Source organism: Poecile atricapillus, chromosome 2 (assembly GCF_030490865.1).
Source record: "Poecile atricapillus isolate bPoeAtr1 chromosome 2, bPoeAtr1.hap1, whole genome shotgun sequence".
In the NCBI taxonomy this organism is placed as follows: Eukaryota; Metazoa; Chordata; class Aves; order Passeriformes; family Paridae; genus Poecile; species Poecile atricapillus.
The window spans coordinates 24,546,481-24,572,489 of record NC_081250.1 but is presented as its reverse complement, the minus strand read 5'-3'; the positions used below and the strand labels follow the sequence as shown (position 1 = coordinate 24,572,489).

Below are 26,009 nucleotides of genomic sequence, written 5' to 3'. Positions count from 1 at the left end.
CTCATTTATACCCATGTGCCTCCAGAACTGGCCTGAAGTGCCACAGGACATGAGACCTAACTGACCATTATTTTGCACTTTCAGAGTGCTGTGGAATAGTGTTCACAGTGGAGTAATAGACAGAAAAAAGGTTCTTGCTTTTATTTTCAAAAGGTTGTATTCCCTAATTTGACTACAAGAACCTGAATATAGTGACAAGTTGTCTTCAGCAGTTCAGTCAGAGTTCATCCAGGATATGTAGACAGTCTCCTCTTGAAACTACATGATATACCCACACTTACATCTGCTTTAAAGAAGACTTAAAGGCTTTCATAAGGCTTGCCTTTTGAAAAGAATAATCAGAATGGGATTTCAGTTTTTTTCTCATTTTCCCTGAAGTTAAAATTAAAGGGTCTAGAAAATAATACTTCTTCTTTTTTTTTAAAAGTTGATTAAGTTTTGTCTGATACACAGAATGACATGGATTTTATGGCAAATGGTCAGCAAAACTTTTACATGAAATATATGCAACACTTTCCTCAAATGTTCTGTCCCTCCTTGGACACCCAAAATATTGAGGCTCTTACCAGATAAAAAAGCTAAGATTTGAGCTATAAGGTGAATAATTTAAATTATAGTCTGCAAGAGCAAAATGGTAGCACCCTAAACCTGAAAAATTTTAATGCAATTTCTGCATTGTAATTTCAAGGACTTAGATTGGAAGTAGCCCCATAATCAAACGCAGCTTCTTCATCCCCCACTGTTTCTGTAAAGTGATGGTAACTGCTGCTTTGCTTATTTATCATGATTTATGCCACCCTTGGAAGGGGTATGTAAGTGTACCACATAGGAAGCAGTAAAAGGGTTATTTGTCTTCCTGAACCTGCCTAGCATCCATCTCCAGCTGTGAAATAAGGGCTGTATTTTAAATTAACACTCATATCTGATGTTCTCCAAATACAGATCAGGATGAGGATGAAATCCAAGAGTAACTAATAAGAAAGAACTCTTAGCTCATGGAGAGTGGGGTTTTTTTTTCTGCCCAGAAACTCTGGTTAGTACATTTCAGCTTCACTATCAAATGTACCACCATGAAAAGGATGTTCATACCTTAGCACCAGGAGCACCTGGGAAGCCTGGAGGACCAGCAGCACCAATAGGGCCCTGGGAGATGAAAGGGAAGCAGTTGTGTAAAGTTATTCAGCGACAACAGAAACATTTTGCTTGTTGAAGAAAATAGATTAAAAAAATGCACATTAACTTATTCCACACATTACCACCTCAGCAGTTTGCAGTTCCAAACTGACAGATTTGGTTCACTACAAACAGTAAAGAGCCAGGTCAATGCTTAAAGAACATATGCAGTACAAATTAAGCAAGAATTGGTAAAACCCTGCCTTGAGGCCAAACACCTGAGAAAGAACAAAGGATGAGCAGAGGCAGGCTTCTGCAAGGCAAGATGACTGATTCTACAAAGTTCACCTATTGCTGTGAGATTTATAATTATACTGGGAAAAAGTTCTAACATACCAGGCACAACAAGAAAAGATACACTGGTGGATTCACAGCCTTAATTTTTTAATGCATACAAAGGGATAGTTTTTCTTCAATTATTAATTAAAAATCCAACTCATTAATTGATATTCTGCATCAATATCTACTTTTTTGTTAGCTAAGATCTTCCAATTAGAAATATTTATAATAAAACTGCTTCACAAATCCAAGGTATAAAATGTGTCAGCTGGTATGACAAAGAGGAATTGGCTTCAGATGTTCTATAACCTACTGAGTTATAGTGGGAGTACCTGGAATTGTCACTAGTTTTGTATAATCAAAAAAAAAAGACCAAATGCCCTTTAGGATATGTTTGAAAGCATAAACTTCCAGAATTTTCACTGCAATGACTTTTTTACATTTTAAATTTCAAGTGGAAAGGATAAAACTTTTTTTCCTGTTTTAGTTTTAAAAAATGAGTGTTAACAAATGTTTTGCAGAATATTAAGGCATCATGACCTAAGTATGTGACAAATAACTTCATCCTGGGACAGACACCGGGACATAATGGAGCACTGTGCCCCTTGTGAATAACAACCTATGCAATTGTCAGCTTCAAAATATTTTTCCTACAGCAACTCAACTGCCTTCATTCAAAATGTCCTCAGTTAAAATGTTTTGGTTCTCCTACATAAGATCTTAGCTGTAAAATTTTTATTTGCCTGCAATTTAACTGCCCAATCACAGATTTTTTAAATACTTTCCATGGAAGAGCTTAAGAGAAATTCACAGCCATGCTCACATGCTCTGTTAAAGCACAACAGGTACCTGAAGTAACAACGGGTATTAAAATCAACTTTGGCAAAACAGAACCAAGTACAACTTCACCATAGACTCAGTTTGTGAAGGCAGGAAGAAAAAAACCTATTAACTGTTATTACTATTGTTCTTGTGTATTCCAGATTTTACAGTTTCAAAACTATATCTTTGCACTCATATTTGTGTGACTGAGATAAATGAGGTTTACTGAAGTCAGGGGTAAATTATGGCAACGCTAACTCCTTTTAAAAAGGGAAAATCTGCATTGGATTAGCTTTTATTAGAATAGTTATTGTTTACCAGTCAGGTCAGAAGAGTTGGATCTTGCTGGCCTTTCACACTAGTTCACATCTCAGGTATCAGTGGTGAATGAAAAAGGTTAGTGCCTGTTAGGCTGATAGGACAGTGCTGCAGGTACAAAGCATATATATCCTGTTTTGCATATATAATTTACAGGATGTATATAACCATCTGTAACATGTGCATGGTATGTATCTGTCAAAAAGTAGAAAGTCTCTTTAGCTTTGGGATGAGAATTATTCTGTTAGACTGCTGGAAGTGAGAATTCTGTGCAGTGAGTATTTCCCAGTGAGACATGCTGGAAAACCTTCTCATTAAATCACCAGTGCAAACAAGAGAACATTTGGTTCCTTCGCTATGGATGTGTTTAATATAAATCCCGAGGCTCTCATGATACAGTCTGCAAAAGATTTATGTTTCACAAATTCTCTTTGGGATGGTCTAATAAGCAACAAAGAACTATGTCAAACACATCAAGACAATCAACTTCTTAAAAGCCCAAGAAATCCTCTAAAAACAGGAAGAGAAGCACAAAGCCTAATGGAACCAGGCTGTCAAAAAGCAAGACTGAAACTTACAGCAGGTCCAGTGGGGCCAGCGCTGCCATCACTTCCACGAGCACCCTGTGAGGAGAGAACATGATAAATAGTTTGAAAAGAGAACTGAATATCAGAAGAAGCCACAGTATGTGGCTGGTTCATGACAACAGACACATGGGAAGCCACTTACAGCTGGTCCAGGGGCACCTACTCTTCCTCTCTCACCAGGGAGACCACGAGCACCCTTGAAAGAAAAATTAAATGAACTTATTTATATCTCTTCATTGAACATAGATATATAGAGATTTTTTTCCTCTGCTAAGTCATATTACATATTATTATTATATTATCTGGGTATCTGGAGTGTCAATAATGACAATATTGAAGAAAATGCTGGTTGATTGAAATCTTTAAGATTATAATTTCCCACAGCAGCAGTGAATACTTACAGGCTGTCCTGGGGTACCATTTTCACCAGGGGCACCAGGCTCTCCCTATGAAGAAGAAAGTTTGGAGGCTTAAGTTACTTAAGGATGCTTTAGACAGATAGTCAAATACTATGAGAGAGATTTTCAGCTACTGGATCCCACTGTCTTCTGTAGAATTTTATAACACATGTTTCTGCATCACACCATTCAATAACAGCACATTAAGAGCTGAGGGTGCAGAGACTGCAGTTGTCCCTGCATACACTGGAACACAGCCAGATGGAATCCGTTTAGAAGGGGAGGGCCAGAGAAAGTTGTGCCACTTGCTCACCTTTCCTTACCCCCTTTCTTTATGCTGACATTTACTCTGTAGTACACATTTAAGAGATTGGATCTGGATAGTGAACTACAAATCCAGATCAATCAGCAGCTGTTTTTTAGCTAGAACAGAAGCAGAACAATGCTATTTTTGCCTTAATATAAGTTGACAAAGTCCTCTCAAATGGCTTAAAATAAGTATCTGCCTTAAATACCTTAATATAAAGGTATTATTATTACCTTAAAAAGGTATTTTTAACTTAAGACCAATAATATTGAGTATTTGAGTAACAGCCATTAATAATACATGGCTCCTCTCCCTTCAGGACTGTAGTCTCAACAGCCTTCTCAACAGGCCTAGGCTGACCTACAGTGACAAGATTCGTCTTAGAGCACTTGTATCCTGAATATACCTGAATGCACCTAGTCTTAAATGTTGCAAAGACAAAAAGTTTTTATCTTCATTGCTGCTTTCAGCACAGTTATATAATGAACAACCTTGATTTAATATGCTGGTGTTTTCTAGCACTCTTACTAGTGACTGTTCCATCCTTTACTTATGTGCTTTATCTGCTTTAAATCTCCATTCACTGGGCAGACTTTGCCATGTAAACTTTTTCTGAAGGTTAACAACTTGCAGTGGTATTGAAGAACGCTATGTTACAATTAAAAACCCTACAACCAAGTAGTGCTAAGCTCTTAGAAACAAGAAAGATGGATAATTAGTATTTGACTTTTTCATTGTTATATTAGAAGCCTGTGAATACAAATCTCCTGAGAATCAGTCAGGATTTCCAGTAACACAATGATGCAACAGTAAATTTTTCAAGAACACTGATATTAGGCACTGGATTTGAATGGGAGAAGAAAAAACTAAAAGACAAGGAGTTTGCCATAGATGTTTCTAGACTGTATTTCAGAATACATTTTTAAGGTTTTTTTTTTAAGGCTAGTGTTCAAATGTGCACTAATATGAAGATGGTAACAAGAAAAAAGACTGTGAGGATCAAATATCCTTAACTCAGAAAAGCACTGCATCTATCCAGTTCTTTAGCAGGAAGCTTTACACTGAACACATTTCTCACACATTTGTGTTTTGAGTTTTGTAGAAAAATGAGATGTCATTTTAGAATGCTTTAGAAAAGCCTACCCAAATGTAGAATACAATCCAAAGAGCAGAGATAGCAAAAGCAGTCTGAAGCACTGCTGAATAGTCAATCATCAAGAGCCCAATTCTGCAGCCTTTATTCACTGGAAGCACTACCTTGCTTACAACTTGATTGAGGGCTCAAGACTAAGGCCCCAGGAATGTTTTCTCATTACAAGATGCATGTATTTGTTCTACATGGATCCACTGACTTCTAGATTACTGCAGCTGGGCAATGTTTAATGGAAACATGGAAGACTGATTGGATGGGACTTCACATGTCTTTTGCTAGGAAGAGCTACAAATGCATCCTATGTTTTCAGATTTTGTCTTTACCTTGTTACCAGGAGTACCAGGTTGTCCCTTTTGACCGTCCAGACCATTGTGTCCCTATATAGAGTAGAAAAATAAATATTGAAACATATTTTCTCTCAAATGGCTATATGCAAATTCTTAGTCTTATAAAACCTTCCTCCCACGCAAAATTATTTCCTAATATTATCTTCTGGTTAGTCTTTCATATCAGGTGATACTAAAAACTTCAAAGAGGTTCATGCACTCTTCACTTTCAGAGGGTTTCTAAGGGTTTTCAGTATGCTGCAGTGATGTCAGCCTTAAATATTCAAGGAAAAGTATGTATGTACTCACCCTAATTCCCTTAAAGCCAGGCAGACCAGGAGTTCCAGGGAAACCACGAGCACCCTAAAAACACACAGTGAATGAATGATTGTCTCTCATATTACACAGGGCAGTTAAAAGGAAAGATGATGAATAAATCTTTCAGTAAAATCAACAAGTAGATTTGGGTCATTATCATTCAAGTAAGGAACAGAATCCAGATCCTAACCTGTTTCAAGACTTACAGTAATCAACCTGATTTTTACAGTTCTGAATCTCAGAAATTTCATGCATTATCATGTGACAGCACAGGTTTTTTAACTTTCTATGTCAAGGTGACAGCTTACCTTGTGTAACTCCTCACTCTGCCACTTCAGTTACTCATTACTAGCTTTAGTGGGAATAGAGTAGGGAAACAAAATACAAATGTAACTATATTATATCCCTGCAAGTAAGGGCGGAAATTGTATTTATCTCTATAAGGATTATTACTAGACTGTTAATGTGGTGAAATTCAGAAAGGTTGTTAGGTTTAACTGATTAGTGAACTGGTTTGTATTGTATCCAGTGGATCACTACACACCTGAGGACCAGCAACACCCCTCTCACCAGGTCTTCCAGGTTTGCCAGGGTGACCCTAAAAAATGCAATAAAGATGCACTAAGAAGGAAAGCTTCTTTTAAAAAATAGCAACACAAACCACCAAGAAAAAAGAAAACACATTGGCAAGGCTTCTCTTTGTCCATAAATAAGGGAGATTCTTAACTTTTAAGTTTTCTTTCCCCTGTGTTCAGGAAGCTAAATAATGTATTTGGAGTGGTTTGGAATTTACCCAATTTTCTGTACATTTCCAGCATACTGCATCTCTTGTACCATAAAATAATTATTTCAGGCGTTTATTTATTTAACAATGTAAAACATACAGCCAATAGAATGCTAAGTTTAACAATTCTGTGGTTGTTAGAGTTGAATCACCACCCCAAAAGAGAAGAGAAACATTTAATAACCACTTACGTCTTCACCAGCCTTTCCTGGAGGACCAGGGGGACCACGAGGACCCTGGGGACCCTGTTAAAAATAGACTGAGAATTACCTGAGGCATCACTCTTCATATATGTCTTCCCACTGTTTTCTGACTTGAGCTGGGGCATAGCTGGAGCTTAACTGACTTTGCACTTTATGATTCCAAGTGGAGAGAGCTTGAATCTGAGTGTTCAGCTCTGTTTCTGTAACATGATCAAGCAGGAGTATCCAAACATTCAGAGAAGTGCATATGGACAGGAGAAATGGTCCTAAACCTTACAAGCTAGCTTTGGTGTGCTGTTCCTAATGCTAGCAGTGTCTGTATGTGATCTGTACTTACTGTTTGACCAGGTTCACCAGGCTCACCAGGAAGACCTTGGAAACCGGGAGGACCCTAGAAAATGAGGGAGATATTATTGGTTTCCAAACAAGATAATTTGTAACTTTACTGGTATGTCAATGTCAGCAGGAGAGAGAAGACTGTACTCACAGGGGGTCCAGATGCTCCAGGTGGGCCTCTGGGTCCCATTAAACCCTAGGGAAGAAAAATCACAAGATCTTTTTAAGAACATCACAATTATATAAACTCATCTGTAACACCAATTCTGAGCATTCCTAAAATATTTGTTAGCATCACGGTTTCCACTGTGCAGCGTTCAAATCAAATTAGAGGAAGTTAAGAGGTCTGCATGAATTTGTACAGGCAGTCCAAGTGCAAACATCTTCTAATGGCAATGAACCAACACAGAATCCAGTGGGATGATTAGAAATGTACCATCATGGCTGTGAACTTTATGATTCATCTTCTTAATCTATTCTGGATTGTTAGAAATTGAACTAGTTCATTCTTCTTTTGAATTCTTCCCTCTACTCTTCCTGTGCAGAAAAATCCAGAGTTTAAAGATGAGGGCTGTAATGCATTATGAAAGGCTCTTATACATATTGTGTATACAACTATTTCCAATAATTATCTACTTCTATTTAAATATTTAATTGTTTTCTGGTGTTGATTAAATTCTCTTCATATCACTTGAAAATTAGATCACTAATATACTCCTTGACATTATTTACAATTTATATACATCTTGAAAACACAGGGTGAGAAAAGCACTCCTAAAAAGGAAATTTCCATAGATTTGTGCTCTCTCTTAACAGTTACTTTAAGGTTTACTAAGCAAGCAAATAATTGCAAACTGAAATTTTAACTTGGACTTCTACACTCCAAACAAATTATTTAGGAGAAGCTTCAACAGAAATAATTATGTTTTAAATTGATTTTAAAGCTTTCTAGGAAAGTCTTTTAGATTTTCTCATTACAAGATTAAAATCATACGCCAGCTTTTCAGTGGTTTATGTAGCTTTCCCATAAGACTGAAAACTTTTCATTGAGGAATAAATGCACATTAATTACAGGAATTTACTCATGGAAGTTAAAGCGATGTTGTGGATATGAAAATACACAGTAATTCTAGGAAAAATAACAGTTCCTAGACAATCTGAATCATATCTGCTGCATAAACCCTGTGAATTTCTTAGCAAATAATATTCTATAACTACTTTTCACTTCCCGATCTTTTACATATTATTTGTGAAACTTAAAATCTTCCTCACAATAGGTAAATTTTACTGCTGTTACTGTCAAATAAACCTAACTGATTCAAAAACTGAAATGGTTTCCATTGAAAACAGAAATGGTGACACCTCAAATAAATCCTCATCTATGTTTTCTGATTAATCATCAGACACTGAGAGCAGAACTTGATTAAAGGTACCCATATTTTCCTATATTTCATAACTAAATGGATGCCAAAGTATTTCTCAAAATCCATTTAATATTAGAGTGATTTTGGAAGTGGACACAAGCACTTGACCCAAAATAATCCTGGCCATCCTTCATCCTTCTGCTCACCCATCTGATGCACTGTCTGTGACATCAGTGTGTGTGGTGAATTTAACCCAAATTCTGCTATCTGCGTACACTGAAAATGTTTGCTAACATAAGGAGGGGTTAGAAACTCATATGGAGTGGCAATGAGACCGCTTAAATTCCATTTGTACATAGTATACAGTGAGTTATAAAGAGTCCTGCTCAGAACAGCCTCACAGTACCAAGTACTAATGTTCAGATGTTGAGAATCAAATGCAGCAGCCAATTTCCTAAAAACCTGTACAATCCAAGGATATCAAAAGAGTTGTACAGCCATGGAGGAAAAATCATCACCACCTGGAGCCAAGATGCTGAGTTACTTTTTAGGCCTGTATCTGTTTTAGAGAGCAGCTTTACAATTAATCTCATTCCTAAAACACAATCTTCTGTCTCAATATGGATAAAGCAATACTATATCAAAGTACATGTGTTTTCTAACATCAGATTATGAGATTCATTGACTCATAAAAGTGTAGTCAACAGAGTTAAATCACAAGACACAGCAATGCTGTATTTAAGATAAATATGCAAATCCAAGACCATACTTCAAGTCCTCAGACCACTTAAAACACATCATCATTCTATATTAAAGGATCAGTTTCTAGTCTGAGTCAATATATGATCAAACTACTAATTTTAACACACTTTTTTTCATTAATGCAGCTGAATTAAAGGAAAATCCTAAACACATTCATGTGAGTTATCAAGTGCAATGTCATATACTTACCATAGGTCCTGGGCCAAAATCTGCTGCTTTAGATGGATCATATTGAGCAGCGAAGTTCTGTAGATAACAAAAAGGTTGAAATCAAAACAAAAACGTAACTTTAAAAAGTATTTTTAATCAACATTCTGTATCTAAATATCATCTGATTTGTTATACTTGCTATGGGGTTTTTTAAAGCAGCATACATATAACTCAGTAAATATAGCCCTATTATAAATACATTTCTATGCACTTGTTTCCAAAAAGACTTGATTTTACTGGGAAGGCCTTTTCAAACCTAAATATCTCTGCAGAAGTTATAGAGAGGCATCCAATAGTGTGAACTGAAAATTAGGAATGTAAATTCAGTGCTCATTTAAAATTGAAAATTTTCTTGAAACTCTCAAATTATTCTGCCTAATTTCCAATGCGGGAAGTCAAACAAAGCAGTGAAAAAAATATGCATAAGTAAAATTCATGTGACAGCCTTGAGTAGCTATTGCATAAGGTGGGCCCTTCAGTTTCAGAAACATCTGAGGAGCATGCAGCCTCAGAAACACTGCAATGGATTTTTGATATTTTATTGAAATAGAAAAAGATTCTCCACAACACAATCAAACCCTTTCTCTTGCTTGTTTCATTGACATATTAAAATGAAAAAAAAAAAATAATGAAAGCAGTTTGATATTTGCAGCTAGCAAAATAAAGTATTGCTATTCACACTGAAGTCAAAAGAGTATTCTTCCATGCAGAAGGACTGACTAAACTTGATCAATACAACACTGCCTTCATGTTCCCTATGCAAGCTAATGACAAGCCAAGAGTTAAATTCAGCATTCTGCAGAGAATACATGATGGACACTGGTGCAGAAACTGCAGCCCATTTACAGTTCTGCAGCATGAATACAAATAAAAATAAAAATTTCTAAAAGACAATACTCTAAAATTCTATACACTTTCAATTGATTTTTAGCTTAAGAAGTCATCTTTTTCACTTATTCCAATACAGTTGCTGTCTCTTGAATCCAGCCACAAAGGCTTTTTTTCCCCATCTACTTAACATTATCACATTATCACTGTGTAAGTTTGTTGCTAAATAACAGGGTTGATTTGCTCTTCTTCCTAAATCCCTGCTGAATACAGAATCCAAATTTTCCACAGAATATATACACCCCAAGGAGGGTTTCATTAGAACTGGAACCATCAATTTCTTATCTTTTTCTATCAATTTTCTAATGTTTTTTCCACTCTTCAGCTCAACAACACTGTTTTCCAGCAGATAGGAATTTAATCTTGGTCACAAAGCACAGCTTATGAGTTCTGGTAATAGAAAGTTTGGATGCCTTACTCCGCCAAGACCTGGAGGACCAGGGGGCCCTGGAGGACCTGGTAGGCCATCTTCACCATCTCTGCCTGGTGGACCTGGTGGACCCTAGAGGTAAAAAAAGAATTATACAGTGAGAATTAGAAGTGCCTGAAGAAATCTCTGATGTGGTAACTTCATTAACAACCAGGCACCCACAGAACACCCTACAGCACTGCTATATATTTCAATAAATCCTTTCAATAAATGCTTAACTTGAGGAACTAGCCTGTTTTATGTTACCTTTCCATACCTTGTATCAGATACGTACTGGAGCTTCATATTTGAGAACATTTATGGGGGCAATATTGGATTTATGCTACCAAAGCATAATGGCCAAATTGGGAAGTTTTATCTTAAGTGACAAACTTTGGACCTACAAACCTCAAGTGACCCATGTGGACCCACACAGCCTGGCAGACCCTGTTAGTGAGAGCCTAAAATTTGACCAGCTGAGGACTAGAGAAGGTCAGCCCTACTGATATGACTTACCATGGATCCATAATAAGTTCAACACCAGATTTTAATTGGTATAGATAATTTGCTGGTATAATCATTAATCCAATTAAAATTTAGCAGTGCTCTTCTACAGATTTTTGATACCATCTGTCTGCTACCACTCTCAGAACTTCTTTTACAACAGGTTGAAATTACCTCTGTTCACTCCAGTAACATTTGTCCCTACATTCTTTTATCCTCAGTACACAAAGCTGGTCCAGTTTTGGCATCATGGCAATTGATGTGAGGTACTTAATTTGTCGAGATTTTTGGACCCAGTACTTAATGAAATCCATAATAAATGGGTTTCTAAAGGAGCAGAATTAGGCTTGTTGCCTTCAGAACAAAGAAAGCTTTGTTAAAAGCATTTCATTAAACCAATTTAATTAGTGGCAGCCTAAAGTAAATATCTAACTGACCACACTTATATAATCTTCCTAATAGTTTCCATTACATTTGTCAGCACACTATGATCTCAGAAATCTTTAAGAGTTCCCTTATAGTACTTTGGCATTTGCATTTTCATATGATATAAAAAAAGACACATAGCTACACACAACCCAGATAAGTAGTGAAGTTCAGACTACCACTTTCCAAAAAGCAGCAATGATGCAGAAGCAAACCAGAATAGCAGACACGAGTGATATGAATGAACATTACAATTAAATTATTCAACTATCCTTATTTACGGTTACTTTTACGGTAGAGCCTTCAGCAGTATAACACCCACTTTGACTAGCAGAAGATAACAAATTCCCAGCTGCCAAGAAAAGAGCTTTTCCAAAACATAGTTGGAGGCACAAATAATGAATAATCTTCAAAACTGGCTTATTCTATTCAGGTTTTATGTAGAGAGCTTACCCATATACTGTATTATTCAAAGATTACATTTTTGCATGTCAACTTTTCCCTCTGCACTTCTATGCATTATTTCCACTGTGAGCAGATGGAAAAACATTTTTCAAATCACCACTTGAAGAGCTAGGCTGCCCTATGATCTCAACCACATCTGCTCAGGCAGACTGAACATAATTGGAAATTATACATGCAAGCTTTTACAGGTACAATCATTTAATCCCACAGCAATGCTTAAACTTAGTTTTTTCCTACTGGTCTTCCAACAACTACTGTTCAAAGATCACAAGTAAATGTCAATCAAATTCCTTACCCTTTCTCCCTGAGGCCCTTTGTCGCCTCTAGGGCCCTGCCGGAAGAAAACAACACTCAGTGAGTTACTCTGGAAATTTTCCAGGACAATACAGGGAAACAGATATATTAAGAATAATTAGTGCACATTAAAAAGGAAAAGAAGGCTGCACATAGAGGTCCAACAGCTATTTTTCACAGTCAGTGTATTTTTGTCCACAATAATGTACTGGAAATAGATTAGCCACTGCCACTGTTGCGTGAATTAAAAGTGTCATTGCACAGACCACAGAAGTACTTGATAAGTTTGGGTTTGTTTCTACTGAATAACTAATTCTAATACAACAGTAGTGACTTTTAAAAATAATATAGAATCAACTTAGTCTTTTAGACCTGTATGGATATTGTTGCACTATTCAATCCACATAAATCTTTATAGAAGAGCTCTGTTTAAATAAGAATGATGCTTTGATGCCATTTAGGTTTTGGTAGGCTTAGTTCTGCTCACAGGTAAAGCACCTTTAATTCAGTACTTGAATTTACCCTGGTGTTAAAATGCTGCATTGATCATTCCTTCCTTTTTTCCTACCTATTCATCTCAGCGCTACTGGTATTTCCAGAGAACACTGAAAATAAGCAATGTAGTCAATTTTCCTTTCATCCAATAGTCAACAAAATATTAATCTGCTGAAGACTACCAGACACATCTTCATCTTCACATAAGAAAAATGAAAATGCTTACCTTGCGCCCTGCAGGTGCCTGGAAAAAAATAAGGAAGAGAATTTCAAAAAATGAGTTACAATTTCTGCCAGTATTTTAAACTAAAATAATGCATAAACTTAGACATGTTTTCTTACATAACTCTACCTTTTCTCAGTCCAATATATTTAACTATCCCCTATGACTTAAAATTACTTTGAAGGCTAGGAGGTTATATATTGCAAAAATGAATGTAACTATATTAAAATGTGCTGAAGACTGACAATTCTACAGCTATAATAAAGCAATCTAAAGTATTAGAATTAAAAAAAAAGAAGTCACACCTGAGCTCTTTCATAATCCTAATGTGCAAGAAATGTAGAGTGTAAAATTTGCTTTAAAGTAGAGTCATCTCAAATCCAAACTGCCAGGAACAATGTTCAAACAGCACTGCTCCTTTACTTTCTCCTCATGGTCTCTACACCTATGAAGGCAGTCTCTCAAAAAGGCCGTCCCACTTGTGAAATTGGGGTGGGTACCTTTCCAGGCAGTGCCTTCAGGATTTGATCACCACTTTTCCATGACCATCTTGGGAATGAATGTTAGAAGATAATACTGCCACAGGAAGAGTAGCCTAGCCTGTTAATTGGAGTGTTACGTTTTAGATAAAAAAATTATACTGACCTCACTCACATCTGCAAAGAGAAGGGAAAGAAAAAAGAGATAATTAGGGCAGGGATTCAAATATTTTACAAGTCTTACATTTTAAACTTGCTTTCAATTCAGAATTATATTTGCTGCTTTTAATTTGAAATGCAATTTTGTTGATTTCCTTAATGCAATAAACATTTTCCTAATGTAATTTCTTACTGTTAAGATGATTATCTTAGACTGGAAAGACTCATGGGAGAAATTGCCATGTATTTCAAATTCAAAATGGACTTGCTAATTAAATCAAGACAAGTAATATGGCTGATACAGTAAAAGGACAGATACCATCTATAAACCTGCTCGAAATATGCTTCAACATACCTCCATTGAAAACCTCCCACACTTATGTATTTCCACGTATGTGTTCATGCAAAAGATTAATAAACTCAGGCAGACTGAAACATATGAAGATACTAAACTGTAGGAGTAATCTGAAATTTTCAGATAAATGGCCCAATCCCACTTTTATGGGGAAAGATTCCAGCTAAACATCCCTATTTCCACATTTTCCTGTACAACTGTGTAACACGGAAGAGTTTGAAGCTATTAAACACCAAATTGCAAATAACTATCTCTGAACGTTATGCACTGCTAAGTGTATGTGCTTTTTTCATTAGCTGGAGAAACAAATTTTCTGAGACTTGTAATTTCAAGCAACATTACCACTAACTAAAGGTTGTTGGATGTTTTTCCACAACGTGTCACTTTGGCAGTGTATGACCACACCAAATGATGATTCGTGCAGACCAGACTAAGGTAAGAGTGCTGAAATGCTGAAAGCACTGGAATTGCGCGGCAGTACACACACCGCCTGCGCTCACCCAACACAAAACTAAAGCCATTGCTGCCCGCAGGTGGCGGTGAGAGCGGCGCCTACCCAAACTCCCTGCGGGAAGCGCGGGGTGCTCAGCTCGGGGACCCCTACGCGAACCTCTCCGTCTGCATTGCGAAGGCGCAGCTGCCTCCCGTCACCGGGGACGTGTCCCCAGAATGCCCGTCCAGAACCGCCCCGCCGCTGCCCCTCACCCCGCCCAGGGCGACCCGGAGCACCTTCCGGGGAGCATCATTCCGGGGGACATCACTCCGGGGGACATCATCCCGGGGGACATCATCCCGGGGGACATCACTCCGGGGGACATCACTCCGGGGGACATCACCCCAGGGGGACATCACCCCAGGGGCACATCACCCCAGGGGCACATCACCCCGGGGGGATATCACCCCGGGGGGATATCACCCCGGGGGGATATCACCCCGGGGGGACATCACCCCAGGGGGACGTCACCCCGGGGGGACGTCACCCCAGGGGGACATCACCCCGGGGGGACATCACCCCGGGGGGACATCACCCCGGGGGAACATCACCCCGGGGGAACATCACCCCGGGGGGACATCACCCCGGGGGCTCCCGGCGCCAGGAGCGGGCAGCGCACGGCTGCTCCCTCCCTCCTCCGCCCTGGAACGCGGCCAAAGCCCGGGTCAAAGCCACCGTGGCCAGGGGCTCGGGGGGCCCTTCACAGGGCGCTGCCCTGCAAGAGGGCTCCGCTTCGCCCCCAGCCGAGTGCCGGGGCGCGACTCCGTCCCATCTCAGTGTGCGGGGTGTGTGTGTGTGTGTGCGCGCTTCGCTGACTGCGACGAGGGAGCACAACATCCTCATCCAACGAGAGGCGGAGCGCTGCGCTGCGCCCTCGGGGAGCCGCACTCCCTTTTCCCCCTAGAGCGGAGCACTGTTCCTCCCGGCCTGCCTCCTCCCGCCCCGCACCGTGCCCCCCAGCCGGAGCCCCCGGCTCCGAGCCCGCCCCGAGCGGCCCGCAGGGGGCGCCCCGCGCGCGGAGCCGGCCCCGCTCGGAGCCCCGGCCGGGAGCGAAGGGATGGATGGACGGATGGATGGATGCATGAGCCGCCGCTGTCCCGCTCCCCCGGCTCTCTGCCCGCTCGGAGCCCCGGCCGGGAGCGAAGGGGTGGATGGATGAGCCGCCGCTGTCCCGCTCGCCCGGTTCCCTGCCTGCCTCGGGGAGCGCGCCCCACGTCTCACAAAAATGCGGCCTGGCCTCTTCCGCTCGCCGCAAGCACTCTCCTCCCAGCCTGCATCTGTATCTGTGAAGGTGAGGCTTTGCGTTCTCCTCCAGGTACGAGCCCGTCTGTGGGTTGTCCCTTTTTCTCTCTTTTTCTTTTTCTTTTTTTCTTTTTTTTTTTTTTTCGTAGAGGGGGTACTCGTTGGCCATTTGCCATTTTTTTTTTTTTTTTTCTGAGGGAAGGAAAGAATTTAGAGTCTGATCTGGGACGGAGGTGGCAGTTTATGAGCTGGTCTCTATCACTCGGGAAGAGGCAACTCCCCGCAGACTGCCGTGCGTGGGGCGGGCGTCGGGACAAAGCACAGAGCGCAGAGCCGGACAGCCACCCCTGCCACCACCCCTGCCACAAACAAGCGGAAAGCACTTACGTTGGCCTGTTGCTAGGTATGAAGTTACTGCGAGCAGCAACCAAATCCGTGTATCCACAAAGCTGAGCATGTCTAGTTGCAAGACATGCAGACTCCTTGTGGTGCCGAGTCGGTTGGTTAGCTATCGCCTGTGGGACGCAGGCATACAGTCTCGAGGAGTAACTCCAACCTTAGCAGAAACCTGCTGCCAGGGACGCTAAATTAACCCAGCCCCGCTCCGCCGTACTTATACCGCAGGAGGGTCCCGGCACCGCCCAGGCCATCACGTGCCCCGTGTCTCCAGCCCTCCCCGGCAGCCCTGGCAGCGGCAGCGGCGGGGGGGCGGCGACTCTAAATTGGTTCCATGCTTTGAGGACGTGGACACTGAGGCTTTCGGAAGGAAAATCTGACTCGTCGTCTCGTATTTTTTTTTTCCTTTTCTTCCTTTTTTTTTTTTTTTTTTTTTTTTTTTCCTCTCAGCCGTCCCACGCCCCTCTCGCCCCGCTTTTCTGGGAGCGCGGCCGGGAGCCTGGCCGGGCAGCCGGCTGGCAGCGCCCCGACGGCGTTCAAAGCGGGAGCTGTCCAGGGCCTGCGGCGCCTCCCGCCCCGCGGGGAAGCGGACGGGGGAGCCGGGAGGAGGCTGGATCCCCGCTCAACCTCTTTCCGCAGTCCCATGCAACCAAAAGCAAAAGGCGACTTTCTGCCCAGACTCCCTAGCACGACCCCACTCCGGCCACTCGGGTCCCGCGCCCCCGGCATTTCCCCGCGGACAGCGAGAGCCGGGGACACCGACAGCTCCTCAGCGCGCCCCAGCCGCGGCGGAGCCCGTTCGCTGTTTGCTCTCCCCGGGGCTACATCTCCGTCCAGGGCGCGGGCAGAGCCACGCCAGGCTCCCCTCCCGGCTCCGCGGCTCTCGGGCACTGTGCGTGTGCGAGAGGAGCCCGGGGCGCCCCGCGGCCGCCGCCCCGAGCGCTCCCGCCTCCCGGCCGGCTGAACGGGACTGTCGGGCGCAGGGAGAGGATGGGCACTCCCGGCAGATCCCCTTCGCGACGACCACCCGCCCACCCAGCTGAGGGAAAGCGGGCGGGCTTGTTTGCCACGTCTGCCCGCCAGACGGCTTCTCTCTTCGCGGAGGAGGGGGGCCGAGGTGGGTGTGAGAGGAGTTGCCCGCGCTGTGCCCCGAGGGCCGGCTGCCCCACCGTTCCTGTGCCCCGGGACTGGGGTCGGGGCTGCAGTCACTTGGGGCGGCCCATCGCGGCCCCCGCGGCTGGGGGAAGCTGACGTGGTGCCTCCGGCCAGGCCAAGCGGCAGCCGCAGCCAGCCCGCCTCCCCGCCCAGGGGCTCTTCCAAGGCGGGCAGCCGCCCCCTCCCAGGCCCCCTCCGCTCGCCGAAGGGAGTCCCGAGCAGAGGGAATGGCGAAGCAAGCAGGAGCCCCGCCTCAGGGTGGGGGGACCTCTTCGGGGCGGAAAAGGCGAGGAGAGCGCCCGTCCTCTCTCCCCTTCCCTCCCCCAGGCGCGGGTCGCCGAGCAGGCGGACCCTGCCCAGGCACAGCAGCGAGCCGCGATAGCCGCCGGGAGAGCTCCCGACAGCGGCTCGGCACCGCCTCCTGACCGCCCCGCAGCCTAGAGGGTCGTCTCGCCCTCAGCCTGGCTTAGGGGAGGTGCCGGGGGTGTATCCAGACCCTATTTATCAGCTGCCGTCGGGGGCACGTGTGCAGAAAACATGGGAAAGATGGGTCATGGATGTGCACCTGAGCACCACACAGGGGTCGCGTCTCAGGGGCACTGCCAGCACCGAAAGCAGCGTCCCTGTGCCACGCATCCACGCGTGTCCCTGCGAGCCAGCCGCTCCCGGCCGCACAGCCTGCCTGAAGCTGCCTCCGCGGACAGGACTGATACTCGCTATCAAGAGTGCCGGCGAAATGGAAAAGCCTGTGGTTTGGATAGGAAAATCCACAGCATTAGGAAAAGGTGATCCAACGGAGTGTGGTGTCTGACCACAAAATGGTAGCACAACAAATTATGTGATTGAAACACTGTAATAAAATTATGTATGTATGGCATAAACGGTACATGAGTATTCTTTCAGTTTATCTTTTATGTGAGTGGTGACCAAGAAAGATTTTAAATTAACCTGAATGCTGAAGATAACGATTTGAAAGTTTATACCAGCATATACCTAAAGTAGCTCAGTGAGCTTCACACAAGTTAAAATAATAAATAAAGTATTATTATTACAGACCCAAAGCACAGTGGCTCAAGTCCAAGTATTTCCTGATACCACTTTCAGTGAACAATTTGTTTTTTTCTGAACTTCTCCCCTGAAATCACTCATTGACTCTGTAGGCAGTTTTTCTTTATTTTGATTCTGATGCATCACTAGAACAGTTATTGAAGGATTATAATTGTAACTAGAAACTTCTGAGATAAACCTGTTCTAACAGCATACGTACAAACCTATTTTATGCACATTTTCAATAAATGATAGCCATTTTCTATTAATGAAATACGGGGAAGGTGCAAGGATACAGGCACATGTATCTTGACCAAATAAAACTAAGCCACTGTTCTCATCCATCTTACCCATGAAGTTTCACACAGGGAGGACAAGCTCCCACCCAAAGAACAGAAAAGCCCTGCAAAGATGTGGATTTTCAATCACCACGTCTCCTATAACGCAAATGACTGAGGGAGACCTGAAACCAGAAGTTCAGCAACACACAAAAGCATTTGAGATGGTATGAGACTCCTCAGGCTTCCCAAGAGATGAATTCTTGGTATACTCCAGCCATTTCAGGATTGCTGCATATGGACAGAATGAAAGAGATGCAGAAGAATAATTCATTGATATGGCTTTTTTCCCATTACATGTTCCTGGCCTTTGGAACCTATGGAGCCCTTGGGCATTTTCCTCAATTTCAATCTTCTATTGTCATCGTATTTGAAGGAAAAACGAGGGGGGAAAGAGAGGAATCTCTTCTCCCTCTAGCATCAGCAGTTATTCAAGCCACCCCAAATGATTTCAGGGTAAGTGACAAAGGCCTATTATGCTGATCTTCCTGCAAGGTATCTCTGTCATAGAGGCACTGCCACAGTTTCTGTTGTGAAGACAGGCTACAGTGCTCATCTTCTCTACCTAAGCATGCAAAAATAATCTTAGAAACTTGGGGGAAAGAAAGAAACTATTTTTTTTAAAAAGTAGTGCCTAGTAACTTTGGTTCTATAATATGAATTCAGAACTACTTTTTCCATAAAATGTAATTACGGTAAATGGTTGCTAGTGTGCAAATATCATTACTAGTACAAGTATTTCTGAGGTAATACAAGTAACATGAAAGCTTTTGGAGCCATTAGCATACCAGAACTGATTTGATCAGCCAGCTTAAAGAAGTAAACACCTAAGAATTCTTTTTCCCTTTGGATCATACCTTTTTAAAGGAACTATTTCACACTAAAGCCAGTAATGCCTATGGCACAATTTAAATTGAAACTTTTATGATAACAAAAAGAATTATCCTCTACAAGATTTGCTGTTAGGGCAGGCTTTAAAAGAGAGGAGTTTCAAAGTCATGTCAACCTGGAATTTATTTCTCATTATAACCAGATTTATTTCTCATTATTTTGAAAAATTGTTAGAATGCAGATGAAAAATAATGAAAACTGTAACTTTTTAATGCGTACACTGGGAAGCATTTTCCCTGCATGCTGTTTCAAAACTTATGAGCCAATCACTGGGCCATTATCATAGAATAATAGAATGGTTTGGGCTGGAAGGGGCCTTAAAGACCATCTAGTTCCAATCCCCTTGCTGTGGAATGCTTTTCACTAGACCAGATTGGATGCTCAATCTGGTCTTGAACATTTCCAAAGATGGGGCATCCACAACTTCTCTGGACTTGTTCCAGTGCCTCACCAACCTCACAGTAAATAATTTTTTCTCAGCATGTAATATGGTCTCTTTCAGTTTGAAACCATTTCCCCTTGTCCTGTCACTACAAGCCCTTGTAAATTCTCTTTCTCTGTCTTTCTTGTAGGCTCCCTTCAGGTACTGGAAGGATCACGATTAGGTCACCCCGAAGTCTTCTCTTTTACAAGTTGAACAAACCCAAATTTCTTCATCTTTCCTTATAGAAAAGGTGCTCCATTCCTCTAATAAACTTGGTGGCCCTTCTCTGGACTCACTTCAGCAGGCTGATGTCCTTCCTGTGCTGGGCACCCCCGAGCTGGATATAGGAGTCAAGGTGGGATCTCACCAGAGTGGAGTAGAGGGACCAAACAATTATCCAGCCAGATAATTTAATACTGTCTGGCCAGCACCCTACTACAAGAAAACACAGAACAATGCTAAAATTTGGAGAAAGATCTGCATCTTTTTAGGCTGTCCCCAAACCTCATACCCCAGGGTGGACAGCTGCATTTGGTGTGCTCTCAGGTCCAAGTTCTCCTCCAGCTGATGTGAATGGGAGAGCAACAGTGTTTGTGGTTGGTACAAGTAAGTTATTAATTAATTTTCATCTGTTCCAACAAACTTTCACACATTTGTGCAGAAGAGGGACGCATGCCCCACTGTACAGCAGCAGTGGGAGCAGCAAAGGTGCCTAAGGGAAGTGGTTTCCCTGTGGGATGAGTACTGGGGCTGGTTCAGTGATGTGATCCAGCTTCAATCTTCATTTTGTAGATTATATATCCTTTGTATGGATATATGGAGGGTCTCTATGATTTCATGCAACACTAAGCTGAACCTAGGATAGTTTTTGCTTGATGTCTGCTCTGTAGCCATACCAGCTTCCTTAGAGCTATCTTTAATGGAATTGTTTATGATTCTGGGCTTCACACCTTAGCTTTGTTAGTCAGTATTGTACATTAACAAGGAGAATAGTACATTGTCAGTGAAGAAAATATGGAAGTGGTACCATATATCTCCCTCACTGCATCTCACTGTGTCATGTTTGCTATTTTCTTCTTGACTGCTTAGTTAAAAAAAACAAACCAGAAAAAAAGGAATAAACAAACAACCAAAAAAAAAAAAAAAAAAAAAAGAAAAGACAAACCAGAAAAACCAGAAAAAAGAAAAAAAGAAAAAAGAAAAAAGGCTGTGCTATGCTCTTACAGAAAAATCCTGTGGTGAGACTTGATACTGCAAGGAACTTCCAGCAGTCCTCTGTATCCACTGTCAAAGGGCCAGGTGTGCTAAGGCTCCTGTGGCCTATTCTACTACTACTGTTCCTATATAGCACTAAAGGTACTCATAGATGTAAAAGCATGGCACAGGCACACAGTCATGATTTGGCTGCTCCAAGGATCATAATTTAGAGGGAGTCCATGTGGTGCCAGTAAATGTTAAGGAAGAAGTAACATAATTCTTTGTGAAAAGAACACATAGCCATTGACTTCTAATACTCCAATATTTTAAGACACTTCTTTTAGAATCTATTTAAGTGGCTTTTGAGACATAGTCCAGCAAACTGACTTTTAATGGGAAACAAACAGGTTCTATGTGAACAGCTATGGCTGCTGCTTCATGTCTTGTGTCTGAAATAAATCATCATCCATTATCCTTGGCAGGATTAATGGTCATCAGTTCTCAAAAAAGAGCAACTGATAGGCAGCCCCTGTGGAAGTGCTCTTAGAGGGATCAGTAGATAAATTTAATGGAAAATTTTCTTCAATTATACATCAGTAAAAGCAAACAAGAGAATGACTCAAGGCTGCTTTACTAAAACTGAGATGTCTAGTTATTCTTCTTTAAAGAGGTTAACTTCCACAGAAGTAATCAGTGAGCTTTCTGGGTGGTATTTAACTTATCCAAAGTATAGATCATTTTTTTCTCTTTTTTTTTTTTCTTTCTTATTTTTTTTCTCAAAGGTTACACATTTAGGGGTTGAGGAAGTCAAAACAAAGACCTAGTTTACCTATTGATAGAAGGTTCAGCTGGTTGTTACTGGAGCCAAACTAATTTATCATGTTTAAGTAAATTCAGGATGCATTGACCTCGTTTCATGTCATTATCAATTCAACCTATTGCTCTGTGACACTGAAATTCATCCAATAAAATAATGAAATTATTGATATGCTAACTTACTTTACATCAGAAAGCTAATTTGAAAACTTTATTTTTTAAGATCATTTGGACTTCACCTCTAATTCATTTAATAAAGCCATAAACCTGCATGTCTGTTATAAACATCCTTCCACACTGGCTCTGATTTTCTTCTCATTCTGATAATTCAATGGAAACTCACACTGACTTCAATAATATCAGAGCCAGGTCAATATTAACTCTAGTTGTATATCTCACAAGTATTTAACCCATATCACAGAATTTTGAACTTTTTTCTTGGGTTTTTTTTTTTAGATTTCAGCTTTAACCATCTAATTTTTTTCCCCTGTTCTATTTTCCAGCCTTAAAATTTTGACTCAAGGAAATCAAAATTCTCAACTAAAACAGAAGGCAAGAATGAAATAAAGCCAGGTGGTCCTTCAAGATGCTCATCAATCTCAGCAAATATTAGTAAAGCAAATTAAAATAGTGCTGGTGAGAATAATTTCTCTGCATGAACACACATTCATGGATGTGTGTAGATGGACTGTAAATAAGTTCATGATGTGGACATGAGGTCTGGTATGCCAAGCTTGTACCACCTGTTATTTAGAATATTGCTGAAATGGGGATCAAATCACAGTATTAAAAGGTTGCATTGCATCTTTATGGAATTGAGATCTACAGAGCCTCAGCTCCTGGGAACTTTCAGAATTTTCTATATGAGGTAAAACAAAAATGCAATGAATATCACTTGTAGAGATCAGTATGGATCCATTCCTTTACATTCTCAACAAGCTTAGGAATGATAACTCAGAAGTGCATAAATTAAGAATGCACTGCAAAACATAAAAAGTAGAGATCAGTGGAGCAGTTGAAAGCAAGCAAACATGATCATGGGCTGTGTTTGGTCTGTGTGAATATGTCTTCGCATGCAATGTTGTGGGCAGTATCATATAAAGCACTAATTATTGCTTGATACAATTACTATTGCAATCAAAATCAGACAGGCAATATTAGAGGAATCTGCCAAATTATTGGTACCTTGCCTTGAAATTAACCACTGAAAATGTTTGCTGCACAATTAGAATTAAAAAACCCCAAACAAACCAAAACCATTAAAAGAGCCCTCAACTATAACAGTTTACCGCAGGTGGGAAAAGAATCAGTGTTTTTCTTATCTTCATGTCCTGAGTTTGAATTAGCATAATAATAAATGGTAGTTTGCAGATCAAGTGGCAATTTTCATCTACAACAAAGAGCATATAACCCATAATTTAATGGAAAGAAATTTGTGTCAGTAATGGAAGCACCTTCAACCTGATTGTTCATTATATGGATCCCACTTGGTATGCACACTGACAGTAAAAAATCAGCAGCAGTGCAAGTAAAGGCTTGTTTCAGACAGTGCAGATCACTGAAACTAGCTTCTGAAGCAACTAAATTCCCACAGGCTGTGGGGGTAATTTTCAAGTGCATTTAAATCCTACTTTGAAAAATGAAGCAGCATACAGATTTAAATTGTATTCAGCAACAACATTGCCCCGTCAGTCCAGGCTTTTCCATGACTAAAACTTTTCACCAATTGTCATCCTGAAATGCTTTCATCTCCTACAGCAACTGTAGACAGATCTCTGTTCTGCTCCACATGGAGTTAGAATCCCTCATTCTGGAAGAAGAATGCACAGGAAATTTTATGTGTTGATTAGTTTTGGATGTCCTTCTGACAACTTTCTCTTTCCTATTCACTGAAAAGATAAATCTACTGCTCCAGACCAGGGAAAAATGTTATAGCATCTGAATACAAGGAATAAAGGCATATTTTTATGTCACACAGAGGCAAATGTGGAATCCCCGCAGCTGAAATCACTCATATAAGTCTTGGCTGAGAATATCAGGTTGCTGTTCACCAGAATTGTACACCACAACATTCCCATTTTTAAGTGGTAGAATTAATGAATGGCACACAGTAGAGTGTTGTTTCTCCCTACAAACATTTTTAAAGCTGGTTGTGCTTTGTTAAAAGCACTTAATACAGCTGAATGGGCTGTTGTTTGTTGTAACAGCATGTGTTTCTGTAAAAAGCCCAGGGTGATTGCACGAGGGGTGGAGCACACAGACCTTGCAACAGATTGGCCAGAGCATGGTGCTCATAACCAGGCCAAGGTCACTGTTCTTCACTGAAGGGCTGTGCTCAAGGCTCCTTGTGGTCCCTTCCAGCTCAGAATGTTCTGTGTGTGGGATTCTGTGTGATACCATCTCACACACCTTCAGAAGAATATGTGTGACAAACATCCTAAAAACCTCAGATTCACCCTTCTCCTAGATCACCCTCTTACATCTATACCTGCTCCTCTCACTAGGCTCAGCTTCCTACTCTGCAGCTATCAGCTGGGCAAAAAGCAGCCCACATCAGTGCTGACCCCAAGCAGACCAGCATATTTGTACTTATTAGCCAGCTGGTAAACCAAACTGGACAGTTTTGGACTCACACTGAAGCCTTTTCTTCTTGGAGATGCTGATTTTAGTATTTTCCCTCTAGCTAACCTGCTAGTTTCATGAAACTTGCAGAATCTTTATATCTTTGTGGATTCTTCCATCAGTTCTGCTGAAGTGGGCTACAATATTATGGGAAAATGTAGCGGGCAGGCAGGTAGGGAGGATGCAAGTGTCTCCTTACGGAAGTCTCTTGGGCTTCAGACGTGAATTTATTTGGGTAAATGTTGCTGATATTCCTCACCACAAAATACCTTCTTAGTACTAACTTTGTTTGTTAATAAATACCACTAATAGATAAAGAGTGTCAGCTCTCCATTCTCTCTTCTACAATATTTTCTTCTCTTTGGGAAAGGTTGCTCATCCTTGCCTTGGTGTACTCCTCCATTGTCTAGTGAGATGCTAAGCAGCCTTGTTGTAGTGCTGTACTCCACTTTTTTTCTTCACAGCATGATATTTTCACATGTCAAACTTTATTAGGATATTTGAAATATTAGGCAATAAATCAGTGGACTCCTTGAAACTCTACAAAGTGCAAATTTGCAGGTGTGAGTTGAGGCTTGTAGTTCCTGCACTATAAGAAGCTAAAGGCAGTGAGACTATTTTTAAATATCACCTCTTATATGTATTGCTTTAAAATGTATTTTATTGGTCACCATCAGAGACAAGACAGTGCATTAGACACACTTTGATCTGACCTGATAGGTTCCAAAGTACTTGTGAATAAAAACCCCCCACAATATTGAAAGAAAGCTGGGTTCTTTAAATGTAGTGACAGAATCATGGAATATCCTGAGCTGGAAGTGCACCCACAAGGATCATCAAAGTCCATCTGCTGGCCTTGCACAAGACAACCCCCATGAATCACAGAATAAAACCAGATGCCTTAATATAATCCATTAAATTGTTAATAATTTTATCAGTCCTGAGCCTGTGTATTTAAAATAATTTTTGTTTCCTATATAGTTTGCAGATTTTTTTTTTTTGTCCTGGATTTTTCTTGGGAAAAGTAGATTATGCCTTAGACTGCTGTCAAAAATTGAATGGCAAGGTCTTGACACGTATTATATCTATGGGACTCTGAGAAAAGTAGGATCACGTCTACAGAATCCGTATTACCGAGCAGGCTGTACATGAGAATAGTTAGTCTGATTGTGCTAAACAGATATGGTGGAGACTATTTTGATTTGATTTTGATTAAATTGCTTTTTATCTGTGACAAGATGTTCAGTAGGGTGTATGGATAAGATCTGGATAGAAGATCTTGCAGTGCAAGTACATGCAAAGTCCAGGTACAAATGTCTGCTGTCTTACAAATGAAACTATATTTTAAAGT

The 26,009-nt window shown here is 41.1% G+C and overlaps 1 protein-coding gene across 1 annotated transcript in view; it reads right to left on the bottom strand.

Moving 5' to 3' along the window:
* The window catches only part of COL1A2 (collagen type I alpha 2 chain), a 39,831-nt gene extending 23,418 nt beyond the window's left edge, over nt 1–16,413 (bottom strand). The window contains exons 1-16 of the mRNA XM_058831529.1: nt 16,160–16,413; nt 13,690–13,700; nt 13,048–13,065; nt 12,328–12,363; nt 10,647–10,730; nt 9,320–9,376; nt 7,156–7,200; nt 7,006–7,059; nt 6,657–6,710; nt 6,226–6,279; nt 5,673–5,726; nt 5,361–5,414; nt 3,581–3,625; nt 3,322–3,375; nt 3,171–3,215; nt 1,090–1,143 (exon numbers count right to left, since the gene is read on the bottom strand). Of these exons, the coding sequence (XP_058687512.1) occupies nt 1,090–1,143; nt 3,171–3,215; nt 3,322–3,375; nt 3,581–3,625; nt 5,361–5,414; nt 5,673–5,726; nt 6,226–6,279; nt 6,657–6,710; nt 7,006–7,059; nt 7,156–7,200; nt 9,320–9,376; nt 10,647–10,730; nt 12,328–12,363; nt 13,048–13,065; nt 13,690–13,700; nt 16,160–16,229 (789 nt within the window). The 5' untranslated portion in view covers nt 16,230–16,413. The remainder of the gene's footprint in view (nt 1–1,089; nt 1,144–3,170; nt 3,216–3,321; nt 3,376–3,580; nt 3,626–5,360; nt 5,415–5,672; nt 5,727–6,225; nt 6,280–6,656; nt 6,711–7,005; nt 7,060–7,155; nt 7,201–9,319; nt 9,377–10,646; nt 10,731–12,327; nt 12,364–13,047; nt 13,066–13,689; nt 13,701–16,159) is intronic.
* Between the last annotated feature and the right edge of the window lie 9,596 nt (nt 16,414–26,009).